This window comes from Prionailurus viverrinus, chromosome F2 (genome assembly GCF_022837055.1).
Source record: "Prionailurus viverrinus isolate Anna chromosome F2, UM_Priviv_1.0, whole genome shotgun sequence".
Classification (NCBI taxonomy): domain Eukaryota; kingdom Metazoa; phylum Chordata; class Mammalia; order Carnivora; family Felidae; genus Prionailurus; species Prionailurus viverrinus.
Genome location: NC_062578.1, coordinates 11,715,000 through 11,740,588, shown reverse-complemented (window position 1 = coordinate 11,740,588; position 25,589 = coordinate 11,715,000). Strand labels below are relative to the sequence as shown.

At 43.1% G+C, this 25,589-nt stretch overlaps 1 protein-coding gene and 1 long non-coding RNA gene across 2 annotated transcripts in view; one reads left to right on the top strand and one right to left on the bottom strand.

The window, feature by feature from the left end:
• Positions 1–14,577, bottom strand: part of LOC125156566 (uncharacterized) — a 69,770-nt gene extending 55,193 nt beyond the window's left edge. The window contains exon 1 of the long non-coding RNA XR_007148671.1: positions 14,457–14,577. This is a non-coding gene — a long non-coding RNA (uncharacterized LOC125156566). The remainder of the gene's footprint in view (positions 1–14,456) is intronic.
• The window catches only part of CA8 (carbonic anhydrase 8), a 91,344-nt gene continuing 79,925 nt past the window's right edge, over positions 14,171–25,589 (top strand). Inside the window, exons 1-2 of the mRNA XM_047842715.1 lie at positions 14,171–14,547; positions 15,629–15,820. Of these exons, the coding sequence (XP_047698671.1) occupies positions 14,448–14,547; positions 15,629–15,820 (292 nt within the window). The 5' untranslated portion in view covers positions 14,171–14,447. The remainder of the gene's footprint in view (positions 14,548–15,628; positions 15,821–25,589) is intronic.

Below are 25,589 nucleotides of genomic sequence, written 5' to 3'. Positions count from 1 at the left end.
CTTATCCATTAGCTATATCCACCTATATCCACAAGGAATTCCATTTTCAACTTCTGCTAAAAGCAGTTATGAAAAGAAAGAAAAAGGTGGTGGGGGGAGAGGGAATTGCATTTCAATGTTTTGGGAAAGGAGACAGGCCTGGATATTCTTGGTAGCCAAGAAGACAAATGTTTCTTCTCAGCAGATACAAGAAACACAGACTTTTATTTTTTTCATGTAACCAAGAAACAAGAGTTTCTTCTCCTTCTTAGGAAGTTTGGGAATACACCAAGGGCCATTTGCTCACAGTCTTCACAAAGGTACAAGGCTTCCATCAGATCCAAATACAGATGGGCTTGGATATGCATGCTGGTCAGGAACACCAGCTTCCCGGTCAGGTTGTTGTTAGTGAGGGGGTTTATTCAAGCTGGGGAGATGACCAGCGGGGACAAAAATCAATGGTTTAAAAGTACAAAATATAGACACTTTCAAAACATAAATTAAAAATTGATGAAGCTTTGCATGAAACAGAATCCATTTAGGTGTATTGTGGCTGAGAAATGCCACGTGAAAATAGGACTTTGACCTTCAGAGTGTCTATCATATTAACCAATAAGTTTGTTAGTTTTGCTTAGAAGTGTTTAAATTATTCCCAGTAGACCCAGAACTTTCCTTTTAAACTACTGGGTTTCCAAAACATGTGATAGGTTATTTAAAAAAAAAAAAAAGACTAAAATCTTATCATGTGAATTAGTCAACGAGTATTTATTTTGAGCACCTACTCTAAGCCTGAGGCTTACTAGGTGTTGGAGATTCAAAGATGAATAAAATGTTACTACTGACTTTTTGAGAGCTTATACTCAAGTGGTAAAGAAAGGCAGGTAAGCGATAATTATGGAGCAAATGCTTTGGGAATAGCCCCTGTTTTTGCAAAATGTGGGAGTTGGGAAAGGCTTCAAGTGGAAAAAAATTAGTTTTGCCAGCAGCGAGGGGGTAAGGAGGGCTGCGGGAGGGTGGGGAATGGAAGAAGCAGCAAGAGGTGTCCTCCCTTTGGGTAGAGGGAGCCCCATATGCAATACACATAATAGGAGGTCTAATTTAGCATTGTGATACGCAACTGTGTCTATCAGTAAATATCTAATACATTTTGAATGTCGAACGCATTTTTGAAAACCAGATTTTAGCTCGTCACCAGTCAGCAACCATTTATGAATGATCCTCATATTTCTGGAGTTTTAACGTTCTATTACTGGAGTAATGAAAGCCACACCATCTTTGAAGCTAGTAGATTGTGTGTGTGTATTCTAATCTCACCGCCTATTGAGGCTGTCATGTTGGGTAAGTTACATTAACTCTCTGAGCCCCAGCTTCCTCATCTGTATAACAGAGATAATAATACTTTACAGAGTTGTCATGAGGATTAAATGAGCAAGTAAGTCTAATAGTATTTGATTCACCCTTGGTGGTCAGAATGTGCTCATTGCTGCTCTTGCCCTAAGTCCTTCCTCTACTGTGGGGTGAAATGTGGTTTTCTTATGTCTGTTCAGAAGCTTAACACTTAATTTATTTAAATCACTTTTAGGGGCTCCTGGGTGGCTCAGTCGGTTGAGCATCTCACTTTGGCTCGGGTCATGATTTTGCGGTTCCTGAGTCTGAGCCCCACATGGGGTTTGCTGTTGTCAGCACAGAGCCGCTTTGGATCCTCTGTCCCCTTTCTCTGTCCCTCCCCTGATGTGCTCTCTCAAATATAAATATTTTTAAAAAATTAAAAAAAAACTTTCAGAATTTTGTAGCATCTCTGGAGAAACTGGAGACACTTGTGGGATGGTTTAGTTCAGGTTTGCTCTAGCCTAGTGATTTTCAGCCCTGCTGTATATTAATATTAATTGGTGGAGCTTTTAAAAATTATGATTCTTGGCTCTTCTCCTCTCCCATAGTTTAGAACCCCTGCTGTTCATTTAAAAGAATTCTTCTGAAGATCCAACCGAGTGGGGCCATTATTTTAGTTTTTCATGCAGACTATAGTCACTGCTTTGGGTATTTTGAATGAGGTTCAAAAGGATGTTCTTTCATAATGCATATTCAATCTGCGGAATCATGTCAATAATTTAGAATAGCATTTAAGTAGTCATATGGCTGTTCCCCAGTACCTTTTTCTAAAGTTCATTTTATCATGAGAGATTCTTTTTAGGGGTCACAAAGTGAGCTAGGATTTTTTTTCCCCTGGAAAAAATAACATACTAAGATTATTTAATTTTGTTCACTTGGGATGACTTTAAGAATTACTCTAGGTTAGAAGACTCTTCTTTATTGTAGGACAAGACTCAGCTCTGTAGATGTTAGGAACACATGAGTATATTCAAAAAATCAATGTTGAAGCTACTAGAGCCATTTGGATTTTTCATTGTGTTGTAAGTATCTGGGGTAACTCTACCAATTATGAGGGAACTCTTACAGAGCCCCTGTGAAGAAATTCCAAGACGGTTGTTGGAGGAACTTGGAAACCCAGAGAGCACCAGTTGGAAGAAAGAAGAGAAGCTGGCTAGAGTTCTAGGCTGGGAATTTCTTGCAGCAGAGAAATGGTGAAAGACTTTACTACAGACAGTGGAAAGGATGTCAGGCACTAAAAAAGAGACCTGAAATGTCCACTAAAGGGATAGACTTGGGGGAAATCACATGACCTTTCTGAACACTGCCTTTTTATTTTTATTTTTTTGTATGAGACAGAGAGAGAGAGTAGGGGAGAGGAACAGAGGGAGACAGAGAGAGAATCTTAAGCAGGCTCCATGCTTAGCATAGATCTTGATGCAGGGCTCGATCCCACGACCCTGGGATTATGATCTGAGCCGAAATCAAGCTGGATGCTCAACTGACTGAGTCACCCAGGTGCCCAGGGATCTGCAAGGGCTCTTCTGTCAGCAAAAGTTGTGACAGATGTTTGAAATGGGCAAAAGAGATTTCTGGATGTCCTTGTAGTGGAAATCTGGGTATTGTGGGAGGGGCCTTCCCAGGAGAGTCCCATTCTCTGGGGCCATAAGTCTATGTCTTTGCTCTATTTTGTAACTCCGTAGCAATAGAAACAGTGCCTTAAAGTCATTAGTTTATAAATGTATTCAGCTGCTGGGAAACTACTAGACTCTAGCAAGGCAAATAGAGAAAAATGGGATAGGTTTCTAGTCAGTTCCTAGCCTAGAAAACGAGTCACATCATACACCCACTGATACTAAGTCATCCTTTACCTGTGCCCCTACCAACGTCCCCATCCTCAAATCCACCCAGGAATGGGGACTAGGTCAAAGAAGAAACGTTATGCAGAACAGTATGGTGGGCACGAAAACAACTGTGAATATTTTATAGTTAATGATAAGTTTTGTGTGGTCAGAGTTTTGGATTAATTACCGAGTGAATTTAATGAAGCTAGATGGTAAGATTTGGCCAGCTTTTTAAGGGTCTTGTGTTCCACACTAAAGGACGTGGATCTTAAATACCGTATGCGGCAGGGAGCCAGTAGGGATTTCTAAGCAGGGAAGAGACAGGATGTTACCTTCACCATTGATACGGAAAATGAGCAAATGAGGAGAGAGTGAGGGCAGGACCACCCAGGTGAAAGCTGACAGTTTTGGACTATGACAGTAGCTGGGGGAACAAAAAGGAAGACAGGGGTTGAGAGTCATGCTTTGAAATGGAATTAACAGGATTGCATTAGAGAAAACACTGCATTGGTGAGAAGGAAGGTAGTGCAGGTTGATTATGAACTTTCTATATTGCACCAATGGTAGCTTTCATATTGGCAGCAAACAACGTTAGAAAAGTGAGGTTGCCGGGGCGCCTGGGTGGCTCAGTCGGTTGAGTGTCCGACTTTGGCTCGGTCATGATCTCACAGTTCATGGGTTTGAGCCCCACATCTGGCTCTGTGCTGACAGATCGGAGCCTGGAGCCTGTTTCAGATTCTGTGTCTCCCTCTTTCTCTGCCTCTCCCCTGCTTGCACTATGTCTGTCTGTCTGTCTCTCTCTCTCTCTCAAAAGTAAATAAACATTAAAAAAAAAGTGAGGCTGCTAAACTAGGTGGGGTGAGTTGGGGAATGCGTTTAGCTGCAGACATGATAGGAGAAGCAACTTAATTACAAAACTAATTTATATTTGTATAATCATTGATAATTTTTAATAATTTTCATATGTATTTCTTAAGAATTGTGAGTTGATATTTTTACAGAATATTTTCGTCTTTCATAGAGGGGCGTGCTACTCTTACTGAACATCACGAATGTATGAATGTGGATTAAACAATGTGTGTGCGCGCGCAGTTCTTTGCACAGTGAAGGCACACACAGTCGTTCTTTGGTTTGCAGTTGGAGCTTCTGCAAATTGGGCTTTCCCTGTTGATGGCTCTGTGGAAAACCTAACAGCTCCTCACCTCTGGGATCTTTCCCAATGGTCACACCACCATTTGTAAGGCCTGTTTCTCAAGGTCATTGCTTGAGGCATTCTGAGTGTGGGTACGCATTTCATCACGGTATCCCAAGCCTTTAGACAGGATCTACCACAGAGGACTTAATCGATAAGTGCTGCCTGAATGGAAGGATGGATGAATGAAAGGGCACGTTCAAGCCGTCAAAGCTTAGGTAGAGCAGTACAGTTGCAGTACTGATGGACTGCCTGGAAGTTAGGCCTCGTCGTGTCCTTGAGGGTTGGTCACGCGTGACTTGGGCTTTTGAAAGTGCGTAAGAAGTAGACAGAAAATGTGCAAAAATTCACATCTCAAACAATCTTCTTGTCTTCTTCCCACAACTTCAGCCCCTTGGTAGACTTACTGATAATTTCTCTCATATCTGAAATGTAAATATCCCTCCTTCCCCCATCTATGTGATCATTGGTTAAAGAGGCTTAAGGAAAACTAATCTAGAATAAGTTGTCTAAAACCAAACTATCCTGAAGGCAAATATCTAGAATTATCTACTGATTACCAGCAGGTTGTATTTTCTTTCTTTCTTTCTTTCTTTCTTTCTTTCTTTCTTTCTTTCTTTCAGAAAAGAATTTTTTTAACGTGTACTCATTTTTGAGAGAGAGAGACAGAGCACAAGCAGGGGAGGGGCAGAGAGAGAGGGAGACACAGAATCCGAAGCAGGCTCCAGGCTCTGAGCTATCAGCACAGAGCCCAACACGGGGCTCAAACCCAGGAATCGTGAAATCATGACCTGAGCTGAAGTCGGATGCTCAACCAACTGAGCCACCCAGGCGCCCCCAGCAGGTTGTATTTTCATCTGTGGTCTCAAAGGGATATGGTTAACTTCCTAAGGTTTGTAATACATTTGAAGTCCTGAAGTGATGCGCTATTCTTGTATTGTTTTACACACTTTGGGCAATCTCACAAATGTACAAAAACATAAAGACCACTTCTATGAATATAATAATAATAATAATAATAATAATAATAATCAAACTAATAATGGTAATAATCAAATTAACCCAAACATAAAACGACCTAAGAAAATATCCAGGTCAAACACACTAAATGTCAGTTTCTTATCATTACAACCATAATAATTACATTATTTGAGTGTTTAGTACATGCAAGGTAGAGTCAGTTTTGCTCTAATGTGACACACATGCTCTTAAAACCCAATGTGCTAGGGCACCTGGGTGGCTCAGTCAGCTAAGCGTCCGCCTCTTAATTTCAGCTCACGTCTGGTCCCAGGGTGTGGGATTGAGCCCCTCATCCAGCTCCATGCTGTGCGTGAGCCTGCTTAAGATTCTCTTTCTCTCCTTCTCTGCCCTCTTCCCTGCTCGCACTCTCTTTCTCTTGGAAAAAAAAAAAAAAGAATAGTTTTTTACACATTTCAAAGATTAAGAAATGCATACATTCTAGGGGTGCCTGAGTGGCTCAGTCGGTTGAGTGTCTGACTTTGGCTCAGGTCATGATCCCAGGATCGTGGGATTGAGCCCTGCTTTGGGCTCTGCACTGAGTGTGGAGCCTGCTTAAGATTCTCTTTTTCTCTGACCCACCCCACTCCCCTGCTTGCATGCTCTCTCTCTCAAAAATAAATTTTGGGGTGCCTGGGTGGCTTAGTCTGTTAAGCATCTGACTTTTGCTCAGGTCATGATCTCGCAATTTGTGAGTTCGAGCCCCGCGTCGGGCTCTGTGCGGATAGCTCAGAGCCTGGAGCCTGCTTCAGATTCTGTGTCTCCCTCTCTTTCTCTGCCCCTCCCCTGCTCACATTCTATCTCTCTCTCTCTCTCTCTCTCTCTCTCTCTCTCTCAACAATGAATAAACATTAAAAAAATTTTAAAAAAACCCATAAATTAAAAAAAAGCGTAAGTGCTAAAATAAGTGTGGCATTTTAACTTGGAAAAGACTGATATCTGCTTGTGGAAGCAGGTATTAGAAAGGCTGCAGCTTGTGAGTTACTGTGAAGGGGTGGAAGATAGGTTCCTTGGAATCTGATGGACAGTCGTCACGTCAGATGAGGATGGTCTGGCCGCTAACACACCGTAAACTGAGGTAGCTGTAGGTGTCTGAGGTGTGCACCTGTGTGCACTTAGTGTATTCCCTGCACCACTCAGTCCAATCAGGTGCAGTTTTCTGTGTTAGTCTGGTGTTTCTCACAGACAAAAGTGGCATAAGCAGCAGGGAAGTCTTGCTGTGCTCCACTTGTTCCTTATATACCGATTGCACTAGAGCAAATTTGCATTTTCAAAACAAGCATTCTCGTAGAAGTGACTGTTCTGGTTGAAGCGCATTATCTGTATGAACTCATGTAATCATCCCATCACCCTTTTGGCTTGATACTATTATTGTTCCCATTTTATTGATGAGGAAACTGAGGCAAAGAGAGGTTAGATAATTTGATCACGATCAAACTTACTAAGCGACAAAGCCATTATACTATACTACACTGTCTCTCAACATTAAATAATAATGCATTTAATGAGAGAAGTGTTTCCATCAGACTTTTGGAGAGGACCACTTTAAATAATTCTGACTATCTGGTAATCACTGTGTCTCACCTAAATCTCTCATGTTGTAATTTTAGTCTATTTTTCTGTTATCTCCTTTGTCAAGGTGGAGACTATCAAGTTAGAATGTTGTATGTTACTGCCCCTTAGGTAATTAACGCCCAGTTAAAAGCACAGTCAATCCTGTTTAGTGCTTAGCATGTACTCAGCACCAAGCTACATTTTCTCTTCCATCACTGGTAATTCTGCTAAAAGTAATAGTCAGTGAAGGCTAATCAATGGGGTTCCAATTATAATGTAAACATGCTGTGCTCCATCAGCATTAGAAATGTTTACTGTTTTGTGTATTTCATCAGTGTCCCTGGTTCCTCCTCATTACACAAACTCTTTATGAAATAGAAATATTTAATATAGAACATCTTGAATGCCTTCTGTTTTCGAAGAGTAGTATTTTAGGTTGCTAAGTAGGCACTTAATTCATATCCCATCGAGAGCTGGTTGTAAACATGAAAGGATGAATAACTAATGACACTCTGAATGGGCTTTTTGCTACAGTAGTGGCTAAAACTTGTCTGAGTGAGAGGTGGGAGAGGGTTACGGTATAAGCTTTGGCTGTAGAGCTGGTTGGACTTGATTCAGATTTTAATTCTTCCATTTGTTAGCTGTGTGATCATGGATAAAGCACTTAATTCTCTGAGTTTCTGTTTCTTCATCTATAAAAAAAAACACCTTTTGTCATATTATGAATTAATGAGCTAAATCACATGGCACACTTAATACATAATAGATGATTAGTAAATCGCCAGCTAAGTAGAGAGCACTCTGCCATCCACCAAGAGACATTAAATCCTGGGGCTGTTAGTCTGAGTTTGCTCAGAGGCAGGATGCAATAGGGCTGGAGTGTGCATTTCAGTTGGTGTTTGATTCTTTCCTTTTTCCTTTCTTTTTTCTTTTTTGGAGAGCAGGGGGAGAGGGAGAGGGAGAAAGAGAATCCCGAGCAGGCTCCACCCTGACACGGAGCCCGACGCGGATCGATCTCACAACTGTGAGGTCGTGACCTGAGCCGAAATCAAGAGTTGGACCCTTAACGCACTGAGCCACCCAGGTGCCTTGGTGTCTGATTCCTAACTGTTCCTACAGCCCACATTCTCCTGGTGGTGGTGACGGAGCACATTAGCCAACTTCACCAACTCTAAAGGCAGTAAATTTGGCAGCTCAGAGCACGGGTTCGAGAGACAGACCTCAGGTCACCCACCACCTCTGTCTGTGGCCATAGACAAGTCTGAGCCTTTGGTTTTCTCACCTGCAGATGAAGCGATATTATTGGAGCTCGTCTGAGAATGAAAGGAAACATTGGGAAGTGCTTTCCATAGTATCTGCTACACAGGTAAGTGCTTGCTTCAGTTCTCCGTGCTGCTTAATAAACCACTCCAGAGCTTAGTGGCTTGAAACAGTGATTATGATTTCTCAGAGTTCTATGGGCCAGGAATTCAGGCAGGGTTTTTCTGTCACACATGCTGCCAGCTGGGGTCACTACCAGCTTTCAGGTGGTAGCTAGGCTGGGCTGGAAGGTCCCCGAGGGCTTTATGCGTGCACCTGTGCCTCTGAGCCCCTCCTCCACCTGTCATCGCCTGCCTAGCTTGCTCTTCCTCACAGCATGGCGGGCTCAGGGTGGGAGGGTTTCTTCCATGATGACTGGTTTCTGAGAGCAAAAGAACTGGTCAGCCCGCTTTAAGGCTAAGCCCACAACTGTACGGGGTCACTCTCTCACAGGCTGTTGTACAAAGCAGGTCACAGAGCCAGCTCCGATTTAAGGGGACGGCAAGAACTGTGGCAGCCATCTTTGGAGACAACCACAGTGCTCAGATTATTACTTTCCTGTGAATTGGTTTGTCATCTTGTGTAACAGGCATCCCTTCACGTCCCGGAGCTTCATGGCCTGTTACAAGGCAGAGTGAGGCGTCAGAGCTGCTGTGGGAACTAAAGTAGGGGTGTGGCCACGGGGCTGTTCGAACATCTGACGGATGCTGTTGTGTCTCCACGTGTTTTCAACGCTGTTGTTCTGTCAATACCACGTCATACTCATTCAAGCATGTGATCTACTGGGTATTTTATTTCATGTCGCGAGGTTATTTTGAGACTTTTAGAAAAGGAAATTTAAACATAAAGGAAATTTAAACCTTATCTGAACATGTTATTTTTGCTTTTTTACTAGCACCGCAGAAAACCTATTAACACCATAGAAAAAGAAAACAAACTTGACCAAAAAGTCCAAGCCGTGCTGGCTTCCGTATTTGAAGTTTTGTTCTTTATTTTTCCACTTGACCGGCATGTCTATTTTGCCTCCCTTCCTTTTCCCTTCTGCGGGCAAAAGAACACTTATTTGTCTTTCCATTTATAGGGCATTTCCTTTATGAAGCCCCTATTGACGCACCTGCCACCAAGTAAACTTGATCACTCCCTGTTTTTGTGGCCCCGCTGCTCCCTGAAAGCTTCTACCGCGGTAATCACAATTTTTATTGCACTAATATATTTATAAAGGCTGATCGGGTCACCATATGGCTGCTGGCACAAGGAAACTAATTCCTAAGTGCCTACCGTGTGCTACGTGGGGGATACAAAGAGGAATTAAGATGAACTCTTTGCTCGTGAGGGCTCATTGTCGATTGGAGGAGATGGCTATAAGATACATACTTCCAACTTAGTCTTAATTTCAGGGCTCGAGATCTGTACACGGTATATGGAAGCGCTCAACCACTTGAGTGGGAGTTTCATTTGGCAGAATACTTGGAAGGTTCCCTAGAGAAGGTTTTGCTTCCTAATAAAGGTAGATTTGAGAAGCATCAATATGATGATCACACGGCCCAATGGCAGCCATTTTGGTTCTAGGTGGAGAGGCCCATGAGTAACTGCTGTGATCTCAGACAAGGGAAGAGGGTTCTACCCATGTTTACTCATGGAAAAGGGCTTTCGCACCGTGTGGTAAGATTGTGAGGATCCTAGATAGGGCCGGGGCTTCTACGAACTTTGCGAGGTGGGATACGGGCCCTGCTTTGCAGTGTTTAGTTTCCTTGCAGGCCAGAGAGGTTCTTCCACGCTAAAGAAAAAGATGACAGAAAGCATTTCAGGAGATGAAACTTGCCCTTGAACTCACCGTTACCTGATGGGCTGCTGTAGCAGCTAGGTTATGCTAGGCTGCTGTAAAAGATTATCCTCAAATTTTAGTGGCTTATGAAACAAATGTTTACTTCTCACTGACATTCCATGTCGACTTCTGGTTGGCTGTGGCTCTGATCTATGAGTCTTTTTTGTGCCAGGATCCAGAGTGACTGAAGAAGTAGTGGCTTTCTTAGACTGGGTACTTTTGGGACAGAGGGACAGACAGGATGGTAGAACCACATGACAACTCCTAAGGCTTCTATTAGAAGTGGCATGTGCACATTTACGCGTATTTAATTGGTCAAAGCAGGTCCTATGTCAATCAGTGAAGTGCCATCTCACAGAGAGGGGCAGAGAATGAAAGGAACCATAATAAAACCTACCACGGCTACCCAGAACCTGAACACTGAAAGCTGATGGTTCTGAAGACAAAAGATAGAGGAGAGATCAAACAAAGGTAGGGTGATTAAGAAAACTTTAAGTAGGCAAAATATGCGATTAATCTGGTAAGGTAAAAAATGTGAACGAATCAGAACTTCTCGCCTCAAAGCAAAACTTGAAAGTTTCAGACATCAAAATACGTAATGAGGAAAATTTTGATGTTGTGAAAATTAATCCAGGGAAAATTCACTAAAATGGAGTTGGGAAGCCAGGGGGGAGCACAGCGGGGGGAGACATCACTCAAATGTCTATCATAGGAAGAATTGTCAATTACAGACTCGAACAGAAGAACTGTTCACAGGAAAGAATCATAAATTACGGGCCCCGATAGGGACTGATGGTTCATGGTATCTCCTACAAGAAATGAACCACCTTGCAACTCAGCCAATGAGAAACCATTATCATCTTGAACTCTCGCTTTTCTCCAATGGACTTTCATTCAAAACAACCCCTTCCCACCTCCTCTTTCTCCATAAAGTAGTGTTCCTCTCTTATGTTTGTTGGACTTGTGTATGGTTTTGCCACAGCTTACCTTTTCGGAATCACAATTCTCTGATATTCCTGAATAAATCTATTTTTGCTGGTAAAATGGCTGACTGTTTTGTTTTTCAGGTTAACAATGTCTTCGCTGACAAAACGAAAATCAGACAAACTAAACCCAAGAAGTGTCTTACTCCAGTCACAATCCCATTGAAGCATACTTTTTCTGAGCAATCTAGATTGGTCTTGGCAGGTCACGGAAGATACTTAATGGAAAAGTGGGTCCACAAAGAGCACTTCGTGATTTGGTATCATTACTTGTGCTTAAAATGCTATTGGCTCACTCACTGCCTTCTACATCCTACTCAGCCTTTTTCATTTGCCTTAAAAGCCATCTTTTCCAAGAAACTCTCCTTGATCATTCCCATCTGTATGAATTGCATCTTCCTTGCATGTATTGTAGTTAATTTATTATCTATAAATCGCCTTTATTATAGTTAATTATTATAGTTATTTATTATATTATAGTTTATTTATAAACTATATTTATAAACTATATTTATTATAGTTAATAACTATATTTATATATAAATATATATTTTTATATATTTATATATATAAATATAATAACTATATTTATTATAGTTTATTATTATAGTTAATTATTGACTGATCCCCTGCCCCCCATCCCAAGATTTCTTGGGACTGATTGTGAATTTCTGTGGGCAGAAAGAGTGCTATTCATTTTGGGGTCTCCCACAGTGCACAGTGCAGAGCGGTACACAGGCAGGAACAAAAGTCATGGTTGCTGAAGTTTAGAAATTTACAATCTGGTTAGAAGCCATTTGATATCCATAGGTTAGCGCTGTCCTTGAGGTGCTCCCAGAGCATAAGATGTACACAAGAAGAATGTAATAACTGTTCATGACTCGTCTAGAGCCCAAACTCAACAACACAAGGAGGAAGTCTGGGTAAGGTAGGCAAAGGATGGGGGAAGATTGGGAGGAGAGGGGTGTGTAAGTCAGGGATGCCGTGAAGCCATCTTAGTGCCTCTTTGTTCCTGTGACATCTAGATCAGTTTGTCCCTTTTAGTTATTTCTATTTCTGTTTTCTTAGTATCAGATAGTAATAGTTATATAGGTCTTAGTTTTAATAAATTATTCTACTGATGGGGTTTGACCTCAGCTATGCAAACACTATAAAGCAAGCCATAGAAAGTTCATTTAAGGAATCAAATATGCTATTAGGTTGAAATATTTTAAAATTACATGCAGGGGTATGTGGAGTACTTATGTTCATAATATAGAGCAGGGATATTTTTAGATTCTCTGATATTAGATTTAGGTGTGCTTGCTCTAGTTTATAAATCAAAGAATTGGCCTATATCTTCGGTCTGTGTGTTTAGGTTTTATGGTGACAAATACCTTATAATAGCTAGAAATAGAAATTCCATCTTTAGTGATAATATAGTACAGGGACCTGAGAAGAGGTCTTAAGGTGCTGTTAATTAGCAGAAATCTGAAGCACACAGTCTCAAAGCAATTAAGGCTGTTAATTGAATATTTGGATGCACAGTGTAATGGCTCATATGTCGCTGGGTAGGGTATCCTAGGCTTGCGGTGAGGAGCTGCGTTATACACAACGATGCTGAATAATTCAGAAAGAATAAATACGGGAAAACGTATGTTTGTCTAGTCGTTAACTGCATTTATAAATAGTGATATATTGTTGGCTATACACAAAATGGTCTATTAGCTGCAAAATTCAATATCGGTAATCCAATCTTTCAGCCTATCTGCTGTAAACATGGCACACCGTTTACTCATGGAACACTGACCTTTTTGCCATGGTGATTTGCTGTTCTCTGGTTTGGTAAACATCTCCATAATTCATGGGATGCTTTAAATGAAATTGGTGGTCACACAGGGCTACAGTTTGGCATCTGTGCATGTGTGGGGTGCAGGGGAATGCACGTTGCTCATGAGCTCAGGGTGGCAAAATGATTTTATTATCTTCTACAGGTTCCACTAGCTGCGGCATTTGATTAACATGTGAACATACCTCTAGCAAGAAACGTTAAGGAAAATGTCGGCATTGTGAAAAGGTATTCAATAATGTAAAGAGAATGGGAATGTTCCTTTTAGAAGAACTTCGGTGAAAATGTTTAATACTTTGCGTCGTGGATGCTATGATTTAGGAACCAGCTACTCAAACTGCTAACAGACATTTTGGTGCGCGCACAGAGCATATAAAAACACATTTTGCTTACGGATCAATTCTGAACTTACGTATGTACACTTTCTAAAAATATGGAGTTAACCTGCTCAGGGATTATTAGCTTGGGCTTTTAAGATGCATTGAAACAGTGGGCCGAAGGCATGAACTCATTGGGAAGCACGTGTAAGGTAACAATGGGACCTCTACGGAGCAGGAGAGTTCCTGTTACGCAATGTGTGCATTTCATTATTCACATGATTTCACGAGGCATTTTGGGAGCGGTGTGCACAGCAAGCTGCGCCTGCAGCGGCACCCCAGACTCTGAAAGTAAAACCACACGCCCTTTCTTTATTGCTTTTCACTACTCTTGCTTTTGAGATAATTTTTTTTTTAATGGAAAAAATTCCCCGGATTATATTTACTTCTCTAGATTAAAACAATTTTGTCCGAAATGGTTGTAGGAACTACAAGTTTCTCGGGAATTTTTCCATTCCCGTTTCCGTCATCCTTCAAGGGCGAATTATATAGTAAACCGCCAATAATAAAGATCGGGAGTGGGAAACTTTTTTCTTGAGGTCTCCCAGTCCTCTCTTTCTCCTACTCAAGGCAATTCATCTCGCCTCTCCCCGACCTCCTCCCCCACCTTTTTTCTTTGGGGCATTTCCTGCAGTAAAGCCTAAATGAAGTAGACGGAGGTCGAAAGCCCCGGGTCAAGGCCCCGCACGCGGGGGAGCCCGAGGGCAGGCCCTGGGTGACTCGCGGGCTCCTGGAAGGTAAAGCGTGGGAGAGCCGGCCGCGGGGAGGCGACGCCGCAGGTAGGGGGCGGGGCTTCTGCAGTTTCCCTGGTGGGGCCCGGTAGCCCCGAGGCCTTTCCCCGCCGTCCAACCCCCCTGCGCGGGGGCCACGGAGCGAGCGGGGCGGATCCTCCCGTACCAGACACGCCCCCGTCCGGTTTATAATTCGCCGGCTGCCGCTCCCGGAGCCGCGGCTCCACTCGCGCTCCGCGGGGACTCGGGACGCTCTCGCAGCGCCCGCCGCCCGAAAAGTCCGGCTCGGCCCGCGCCCGCCTCGCGCGCTCACGCCCCCCACGAGCGCGCCCACAGCCCCACTGGCTCACCCGCACCCCCGCACGCGCGCACTCACACGCGCTCACGGTCCCACTCCCGCCCGCTTCCCTGCGGCGGCGCGAGAGCGCCGAGGGGACCCACGGCCTTCCCATGGCTGACCTGAGCTTCATCGAAGATTCCGTCGCCTTCCCGGAGAAGGAGGAGGATGAAGAGGAAGAGGAGGAGGGGGTGGAGTGGGGCTACGAAGAAGGTAACCGGCCGCGCGTCGGGCGGGGTGTCCGGGGGTCCCGGGCGCCGCGCGTGCGTCCCGCCGAGCGCGGGGTCCCCGCTGCGCCCCGCTCTCCCACGTGCGTGTCTGTCGCGCGCACCCGCTCCACTGGTGGAAGTGGCTCCAGGAGAGAGGGCGTGCCCGCCGTCCGCGTTCGCGTCGGGGAGCCCGGCTTCCTGCCCCGCGGCGGCTGGCACCTGCGGCGGTTTGGAGGGCCAGCCTTCGGCCGCCCCGGAACACTTCTGTGCGCGCGCCGAGGGCCCGCGAAGAGCGGCGTTACGTGTCGCTCAGCACCTTCGGGTGCACGGTGCTGCCGCGACCACCCTACGGGCAGAAAGTGTCCTTGCCGCCCCTCGGTTCGTGAAGGAAACTAACAGTGTTCAGCTCTTTCTAAAGAAGGCCTGGATTTCAAGCTCGGTCAGCGGGTTTGGTCCGAAGGGGGCTGACTTCTTAAAAAGTTTTGCTTGCTACATGTATCCCGGAAGATGTAGGAGTCCTCATACATGTGACCACGGGGGCTGGTGTTGAAACAGATGTGGAATTTTTGACTTTAATTATAAAATAGGGAAAGAGAATATGAGTCTGTATTGCGTGAAGATATAGGTGTGGGCATACGTACATATATCCACTTCAAAATTACCGTCTTTGCATTCTGTTAAAGAGGTGTTCATTCACTAGCATCAGATTTAGTGGTTTTTGGCTCTCATCGAGCAAGTTGAGTTACAGGTATTTCCCCAGTAGTGCATGTAATTGAACTCATGAGCAGAAAAAAATTTTGTGGAATTACTGTTTTTTTAATCACTTAAAGATGAGCTAGCCTTCCTAGAGTCATAAAGGATTACATCTATGTGGACAAATACAAATAGGCTATTTTGTTAGTCCAGGATTTTATGTATGTATTTGATAGCTTTAGATCATTCGGAATATGAATGCGGAAGTTCTTCCACATTTATCGTATTTCATCCGTCAAGGATCATAAACAGTGTTTAAACTAGCCTTTGCATGTTAAATTTTACCGGAACTTTTTAAAACCTGTTCTAAATTTGCTTCATTTTGTCCTTAGGTGTGGAGTGGGGCTTGGTGTTTCCCGATGCTAATGGGGAATACCAGTCTCCCATTAACCTAAACTCAAGAGAAGCTAGATATGACCCCTCACTTCTGGATGTCCGCCTCTCCCCAAATTATGTGGTCTGCCGAGACTGCGAAGTGACCAATGATGGACATACCATTCAGGTTATCCTGAAGTCAAAATCAGGTATATTAGAAAACATTTTTGAAAGGATAAAAGGATGAAATAATGAAGATGGCAGTTTGGTTGCTCTGTGTTGTATGATCTTGCTGGAACACCCTTAGTTGGTCGACTTAAACTTGGTGGGATTTGAGCAAAAGTATATGCAGGTGTACTAATTTGCATTTTGTCCTAAATTGTTGTTTGGCTTAACTCGTTCAGATAATTATTCTCTTCTTTCACTGCTTGGTGAAACTAAAGATTAGGATTTTTTGAGCTAATCTGGCATTCAGGATAAACTTTTCAAATTAATTTTCTCTACTATATGAATGTGACAAGAAGAATTTCAACTAATAGCAATCAAAAACATCTCTAAACTTAGTAAAAGACTTAAATGGCCAACAAAACTCCTGTTTTTATTTTTAATTCTTCCCCTCCCCTTTGAACTCATCTGAGATGGATCTGAAATGTTTTGTGGAAAAGGTGTTGGAATTTGTCAAGAAAGTTGGCTTAAACGTAGGAGAGAGGAAAGAAGAATTTTGAAAAATTAGCATGCATATTAATGTTTTTCTTAGTAAATAATAGTTGTATTTCTCTCGGTAAGAGTATAAAATTAGAGTATGTTGAAATGCTAGGAAATGAGCAGAGATCCTCTGTGCCCAAATTAATTCTGAATTAATAAATTTTATATTTCAACCCATAAAATCTTTAGGTTTGTTATTTGGCAGGGCAGGTACTGATTTCCAACAGTGGATTTTTTTTTTAAATGTTTATCTTTATTTTTGAGATCGAGACAGAGCATGAGCAGGGGAGAGGCAGAGAGAGAGGGAGACACAGAATTGGAAGCAGGCTCCAGGCTCTGAGCTGTCAGTACAGAGCCTGATGCGGGGCTTGAACTCGTCAACTGCGAGATCGTGACCTGAGCCAAAGTCGGACGCTCAACCGACTGAGCCACCCAGGTGCCCCCCCCCTTTTTTTTTTTTAACTCATTGTGAATGTTCCTGAACTTTAATTTAGAGTCCATGAGCTAGTCACAGATGGATGTAGTTTTCCCTGCTGTTCTGAGTTTAGTGAAGGTATGGACATCATCAAACAGATTGTAGGTGTTACTATATGTAGTCGAAGAGAAACCACTTCAGATATAAATTTGGATTTAAGTAAGATTTTGTGGGGGAGGGTATCCAGGAGAGACATTATGTGGTACTTTTTAAGAACACAGTACAGTTATTAAATGCTGACTGTTCTGGTTTATGAAAAACATTTGAATGTAATAATAAATGTGTATTGGTATGTTGACATGCCTTGGTATTTCTGGAAATAAACATTTATAAATCTATACAACAAAAATGCATTGCACATCAGCACTGTGGTGAGTGAGTATAGGTTGTATACAAATAGATAAGACTGTTCTCCAGGATTCATAGTTTAGTGAAAAACACGATCCTTTAAATTTTCTTTTTTTAATGTTTATTTATTTTTGAGAGAGACAGAGACAGCATAAGGGGGGAGAGGCAAAGAGAGAGGGAGACACAGAATCCGAAGCAGGCTCTAGGCTCTGAGCTGTCAGCACAGAGCCCGATGCGGGGCTTGAACTCACAAACCGTGAGGTCATGACCTGAGCTGAAGTCAGACGCTCAACCGACTGAGCCATGCAGGCACCCCAAAACACAATTCTTTAAAGCATTAGTGTAAATGCTAGTGGAAGTGTTACGAAATATGGGAGCATAGAGGGATGGCTGAGTACAAATATTCTGCTGTTAGAGCCGATTTAACGTGATGGAATTGAATTTAACATTTCCTTCTGGTCCCTTCACGATTTTCCTTGGCCCCCTCTCTTAGCCCAGAACAGACACTGTCAAGCAGTGTCTCAACTCTCTACCCGCAAGATTTTCCCTTTCGGGGTCCCTCCACCTTCCACCCCTGACCCCTGACCGGCCGGGCAGAGCTCTCTGTACGGCTGTCCTAGCCTAATTTGGAGACACATGTTCCACACCCTTTCCTCCTGCCTCCTTAGGGAGCTTTCTCCTTTAGATGCCCTGTCTCCTTGCTGCCATAACAATTTCTTCTTCCTTGTTTCCTCCTTTTTAGTATTTCTCAAACTTAAAAAACAAGTAACAACCAAAGAAAAAAAAAATACTACGTCTGGACCATTTTTTCCCCCCTAGGATATTTGAGCTTCTCAAAGGGGTAGTCTGTAAGCCCCGAACACCCTGTCATTTATTTATTTAATTCAAGTGTTATCTGTATCAAAATAGAACATAGCTGTAATTTAAATAGCTGACTAGTAGGGGCGCCTGGGTGGTGCTGTCGGTTAAGCGTCCGACTTCAGCCAGGTCACGATCTCGCGGTCCATGAGTTCGAGCCCCGCGTCGGGCTCTGGGCTGATGGCTCGGAGCCTGGAGCCTGTTTCCGATTCTGTGTCTCCCTCTCTCTCTGCCCCTCCTCCGTTCATGCTCTCTCTCTGTCCTAAAAATAAATAAACGTTGAAAAAAAAATTAAAAAAAAAATAAATAGCTGACTAGTACTACATGTTTCTCTCTCTGCCTGGTTATACCCTTCCCCCTGCAAAAATATACTTTTTGCCCTGGTGACAGCCACTTTTAGCTCTTAGCCATTTCTCCTGCTCTCTCCTTCATCCTTTGCGGATACGTATCTACTGTCATGCTTTGACATTTAAGATCTCCGTGGACTCCTTGCCATGGAGAATGAGGCTGGTTCTCTCATTCTCCTCCCCCATTGTGGTTTTGCCCCTCTGTTGTCCCTGTATACTTAAATTGCAATTTTTATTTAAAGAATATGCATTAATAAAAAAATTTCTTTTTTGGTAATGTCTATTTATTTTTGAGAAAGAGAGAGAGACACACCACAAGCAGGGGAGGGGCAGACAGAGACAGAGGCACAGAATCCGAAGCAGGCTCCAGGCTCTGAGCTGTCAGCACAGAGCCCGATGCAGGGCTCAAGCTCACAGACCACTAGGTCATGACTTGAGTCGGAGTCAGATGCTTAACCCACTGAGCCACCCCAGCGCCCCCGCATTATTTTTTTTTTTATCATTATGAGTGTGTGGCTGTTGTTTCCAGCTGAGACTAGATTCTGTTTCCTTTATTGAACAATATGGAGTTTTTCTCCCCTGGAGTTCATGCATTTTTATTTATTTAATTGCATCTTTATCTCTCATGATTTCATTTCCAGACTCTTGACAGATGGCAGATCATCAAGAGGTCCTTCCACCCTCCCTTGGAGGCCTCTCCTCCCTTCTTCTGCTCCACTTGGACCGCATGCTCTCCAGGCCTGCCCTGTAGTCATCACTTGCAGCTGCCTGCACCTTATGCCTAGAGAGTTCCTTCGCTGGTCTCTTGTGTCCAAGCCCATGTTTCCTGGATGCTGGGCATCCACTTTTGAGGTTGATCCCTCATTTCAGGGAGTTTCTAGGTTTATTCCCTCCTGTGGTCTATCTTCCAGTAACTTCCTGGGAAGAAGGGCATGTGAGGGCTAAATGTTTGGATACCGTGTGTGTGTCTGTCCTGGGTACTTGGTGTGCCTTTTGATCAGAATAATTGTGTCTGTCATTTTTTAGAAATTTTCTTACATTATTTAATAAGTTTTCTGCTTTTTTTTATTTTCTTCTTTTGTAAGTCATATATATATATATATATATTTTTGTCCTACTTTCTGGTAGATTTCCTCAATTTATATCTTTCAGTCTTTCTCTCAAACTTTTCATTTCTGCTCTAACATTTTTAACTTCTAAGAAAATTGTGCCTGGGGCGCCTGGGTGGCTCAGTTGGTTAAGCATCTAACTTCAGCTCAGGTCATAGTCTTGAGGCTCATGAATTTGAGCCCCGTGTTGGGTTCTGTGCTGACAGCTCAGAGCCTGCAACCTGGTTTGGGTCTGTGTCTCCCTCTCTCTCTCCCTTTCCCTGCTTGTGCTCTTTGTCTCTCTCTCTTTCTCAAAAATAAACATTATAAAAAAAAAGGGTGCTTATTCTATGACTTTTTTTAGTTGTCAAAGTATACCTTCTTTTCTTACATTATTGATAAGTTTTCTGTTTTTTCTTTATTTTCTTCTTTTGTAACTCATATTCTTGTTCTTTTGTTCTACTCTCTGGTAGATTTCCTCAACTTATGCCTTTCGGTCTATTAAAATTTTCATTTCTGCTCTTATATTTTTTTTAAAGTTTATTTTTGAGAGACGGAGAGAGAGAATGTTTGAGTGAGAGAGGGGCAGAGAGAGAGAGAGTAAGAGAGAGAATCCCAAGCCGGCTCCATGCTGTCAGCATCAGAGCCCAATGCGGTGCTCGAACCCACAAACCATGGGATCAGTACCTGAGCCAAAATCAAGAGTCGGACGCTCAACCAACTGAGCCAGCCAGGTGCCCCTGCTCTTACATTTTTAATAAGAAAATGCTTCTTCTATGATTTTTTTTTTTGTTGTTGACCAAGTATACCTTCTGAAAATTATTTCATAAATGCAGGCTCTTTCTCCATTCTTTCCTCTATTGCTTTTTTTCTGTTCTATGTCTCCGCTTATTCTGGGTTCTTTCTTCTATTTGTTTGGTCTCTTTTTAAGATGAGCGGTCTTCTCAAATGTCTAGTTATCTCTGGCTCTTTATTCATATTTAGGAATGGGCCTAAGAATTGTGTTAGTATCTTTTTACCTTCACTGTAGTTCTGCATTTTTGAGGATGTCATCTAGTTGGGATCCTACATTGGCTTCTTTCGTTCTTTCACTCAGCAGTATGCATTGGCTTCTCACGCTGGTTTTATCTGGCTTGCCAAGGTGCAGGTGGCAATCTTTGTTTTACCCTTTTTGTAAGGTATTACCCTTCTTGGATCGGGTAAATATAAATCAGGCCTGCACCCTGCCTTCAAGGAGCATACAGTGGGGGGGGGGGTGCCTGGGTGGGTCAGTTGGTCAAGCACCTGACTCTTGATTTTGGCTCAGGTCACGCGTGATCTCGCGGTTCATGGGTTCAAGCTCCGTATCGGGCTCGCCACTCTCAGTGCAGAGCCCGCATCAAATACTCTTATCTCCTTCTCTCTCGGCGCCTCCCCTGCTCATGCTCTCTCTCCCCTCTCTCTCAAAAGTAAACGTTTAAAAAACAAGTTTCCAGTGGCAGATCGTGAAAGATAGGTGTAAGGGAGAGTTTAGTTTTGGCTGACATTATTAGGGGAGGATTGGCTCAGGAAGTAGCATTTGCAGAAAACACAAAGACTGAAGAGCATTTGGATTGGGATGATTGGAATGTGTATGGGGAGAGAGGGCAGTAAGCAGAAAGGACATAAGATATATGGGATGGTGTAGACATTGGATGAGGAGAAGTGAATCCTGAAGTATAACTGAAAGAAAAGATTCATTCGTGTTAAATGAGGTTAATCTATAAATGGAGTGGCTGTGTTGGAGCAAACTCATGAGGGATCTGGAGCCAGGTGTAAAGAGTATAACCTTTTTTTTTTTTTTCCCCCTCTGTAGAATATGTTTTAGGAAAATTAACCCGGCCATACCGAGTAAGATGGGATCTGGGAGAGGTCGGGAGCCAGTTTGAAAGTTATCGCAAGAGATTAAGTTAACCAAAACAGCTGCTGTGTTGGGAGTGCCATTGGAAAGGCAGGGGTGACAAGGGGCGGGGGCGGGGGGTGGTTCTGAGATGCCATCCACAGGGCTTCGGTGACTGATTCCGTGAAATGGCAAAGATGGGAATCGTCAGAGACGTGCGCTGGGGTGGAGCCCCTGTGACTGGACCACACTTTGGATCCTGTCACTGTGCTTTACCCTTTGTGCATATTTCAAGGTGACAGAGTGCCTTCTAACGTGGGTTGAGCCGAGCACCACATTCCAGGTCCTGTTGTCTCTTGACTATGGGGCATTTTACTGAGGCTGCCACATAGACGGCTCCATTTCCCTGTAGGACACGGGAATCCCTGTACTGCAGGAATCGTAACGTTTAGTGTGCACAAATTAAAATCAGACATCTTACAGCGGTATGAAAAGTAGCTTAAGTATAAAAATAGCACTGTAGATTTCTATAGCCTGAGTGGTTTAATACTTAAGTCACGAAAAAGCGTGAGACTGGCCAAGCTTCTGGAATAGAATGTCTTTCCTTCTGACGACAAACAGTGTGTTAAGGGTAATGACATTTTTAACGGGCCGTCAGTATGGGAGAGATTGCTAATCAGGACAGGTCATTTGTACCCTTCGCAGTAACTTATTATAGAAACCTTAATTAGAAAATTTTACTTCTGGGTCTTTTATAATTCTCAATATTAAATTTAGACTAGATTACTTTTATTGTCAATCATGCTTCCCCCCCCCTACCAAAACCATGACAACTTTTTATAGTGCTTCTTAACAGCCTTGCTGATTTAAAGATGAAGTTGTCAAAAATATCTTTAAGTTATTTTCACCTAGGAAGTGGCTCTGTATCGTTTATTTATAGGGATGTCAGGGTTGAATTTCTTTCTGATTATACTTATTATTAGCTAACTTTGGGGGTCTTGCATCACCTGGAACATTGCCTTAATCTGTCTCACTTTGCTTATACAGAGCAACCTAACTGGCCTCCTCCCCCTACTGTCAATGTTACATCCACTCTTAAAAGCTGATGATATTTGTTCTTTAATATGAAATGAAAGTGTAGGTTAAAAGCTAAAGACCATAAAATAATTGATTTTTGCATTTATGCCTTTAAAAGCTAAAAAAGAACTAATTTATACTATTTTTGGAATGTTTTATGACTACCTTTTGGATTCCTTAAAATTTAAACTGAGGTTATGAAACCTTCAGACCTGTCGAGAATGAGCTGTTTGTTTGGGTCTTGAGATCTTTTGGGGGACACATCAGGGACCTTAACATTGGTTTCCCTCCATGTTGGAGATATGGCTCTGGCAGTCTCTGTCTCCTGGGACAGCCAGCTGGTTAGGCTTGCCCTCTGATGGTCCACCGTCCAGGTAGACCTGTCGAGAATGAGCTCTTTGGGTCTTGAGATCCTTTGGGGGACACATCAGGGACCATTAACATGGGTTTCCCTCCGTGTTGGAGATAAGGCTCTGGCAGGCTCTGTCTCCTGGCCTCACCTTGTCTGCCTGAGCTGGGACAGCCAGCCATTTAGGCTTGTCCTTTGATGGTCCACTGTGCAGGAAGGTATGGGAGTAGTATTTTAAAGGGCAAAAAAATATTAGTTCTCTGCTTAAAAGCTATCAGTGATTCCCTCTGTGATAAACTCCAGCTCTTAGGTACAGCCTACGAGTCCCCTCCCGGGGCTCACATCTTGAAGCCTACCTTTTTTCTCTTGAAACACACTCAGGGTTTCTCAGCCTCTTCTGGCCGCTTGGAATGTACTCGCTCACTTCTCTCGGCTTGATCTTCCAGACTCTGCTTAGTTATCTCCTCTGGAAAGCGTTCCATGACTTTCTGACGCCCCGTTGGTTTTGGCGTGGCTCTTGCTTGGTATCCTCCCGGTTCCTTGGCGCTTTCTCTTACTGCTTTTGATGTAACCTGTTTAAACTACAGTATTAAGCTCACGAAGCACTGAGAATGTCTTGCTAGCCCTGAGCCTATGTCCTTCTTTTGAGATTCTTGGTGGTCAGCACGGGGCTGGGCATGGAGTGTATCTCAAAACGTGTGTTAAACTCAAATGAAATGAGGGGGAATAAGCCTTGATCAATAGCCTTTGAACGGTCTGGAAAATTTGTTTTCGGCAGAGGATTGTGGAAGCTTAGTTGGACTTGGGTAAATGCTTCTATATCATGTCTTTATGGGATTCTCAAATTCTGCAGAGGCTTCTGAAAGGAGCGCTTTTTATGTGGATAAGCATAATAGCCATGCCTGTTAGAGAAAATGCAGACGGTGGCAATTGCATTGGTTTATTTTATATTCTTTCCACGAATGTGCTATTCTAAGGAAATGCAATGTGTCATCAGTGTGACTTTCATGTTGTTCCAGTGTAATTTTATTGAACATAATGACATCACAACTAATAAACCTGCCACGTGGTGACAGAATATCACTCAGCAAAATTTGATACGCATAAATGTAAGGAGAGTATACCGCTTTTGGTATGACTAGTTTCCTTATGAAAAAATAGGCTGGGAAAAGGGAGAATAAGAGGATGTTGCCAAATGGGTAAAACAGAGCTACTATTTATTTTTAGTCTATAGATGCAATCATTCTTGGGGGATGAACAGGTAATGCTTTTACTTGGCACCTCATAAAATTCTGAAGTCAGTATTTTGTCATTTTTTATGGCTTTGCACAGCCATGTGATTTTAGTGTGGTTTAACTTTGGATTATTCATCTGCAGCAAAAGCGAAAGGTACCCAGGGCCTGAGTGCTGGCCGAAAGCTGCGTCTTTGTCACCCCTCCCTGGGGACCAGGCCTGGGCAAAATGCTTCCCTCCTTTGTGTTTATTTTCAACCCAATAGAATGTAAGACCCATGAGGCTCTTGTTTCATTATAATTTTATTGAACATAATGACTTCACAGCTAACAAACCTGCCAGGTAGGGACTAAATACCACATACTCAGCATTAATGCGTGAAGTTGCATTTTATCCAATAGAATGTAAGACCCATGGGGCTAGTGAATTTTGTCGGTTTTATCATAGTCAGGGTATCTTAAGTATTTAATATGGTACCTGGTATAAAAATACTAGTTGAAAGGATGAGTAAATAAACCCCTGGGGGCCTGGAATTTCTCCCTATGAAGACACAGGTCAAAATATCAGCTCTGTCCTCAGGTTTCAAACTAAAGACTTTCATTCCTGTTGAAGAAATATCAGGCATCGATCAGGTGGAGGTTGTATTTTGGTCCCCTGAAATCACTCAAGGTCCGTTTCCTCCTTTTCTATAGGAGAGTATTGGTGGACTGCCCTGTAACAGCTCAGAAATGCGCGCGCGCGTGTGTGTGTGTGTGTGTGTGTGTGTGTGTGTGTGTGAGTGCTCCCTGAAAAGAGGTTTTGGGGAAAGATTTTTTAAAATCCTCTTTCCCATTTCACATGTGCTTCATTTCATGATGCTACCCTTTCTTTTTCTTTAGCAACGTGGAGCTAAGCCTCCTCTAAGACCATTTTTGCCTTCTATTGAAAGAGTAGAGAGTGAGAGAACACCCGTCTCCCCCCAGCAGGCCTCAGGTCGGGCTATAGCTGCGCATGGTGAGGGGTATGTTTTCTAGTTCTGATGATGCAGGCTGGGGTGTGGCATGGGACGTACCAGAAGCTTTTTCCCATTTATTCTTTTTGGTTTAGGAGGTGGGGAACATTCCACCTTTGGGAGTGGGTACAGCCCAGACTTCCTTCCTGGTTTTTCTCAAGACCAGCATTGGACAGCCAAGGGAAAGGAATGATTTTTATTCACAAACTGTGGCATGGTGGTTGAAATAGAAGCATTTCATCCACAGCATGGATGGGTTATTGGACACGATGCCATGCACTTGCTCTGCAGTTTGGGACATCTGTAAACCTTTGTGATCCATGTATTTACATTTTCTTTTTTTTTTTTTTTTTAATTTTTTTTTTTTTTTCAACGTTTATTTATTTTTGGGACAGAGAGAGACAGAGCATGAACGGGGGAGGGGCAGAGAGAGAGGGAGACACAGAATCGGAAACAGGCTCCAGGCTCTGAGCCATCAGCCCAGAGCCTGACGCGGGGCTCGAACTCACGGACCGCGAGATCGTGACCTGGCTGAAGTCGGACGCCTAACCGACTGCGCCACCCAGGCGCCCCTACATTTTCTTTTTGATGGTTCTGGAAAATAGGATGAGGTGTAGTAGTTCTCAAAAGAAGGACTGCAGCTTAGAAA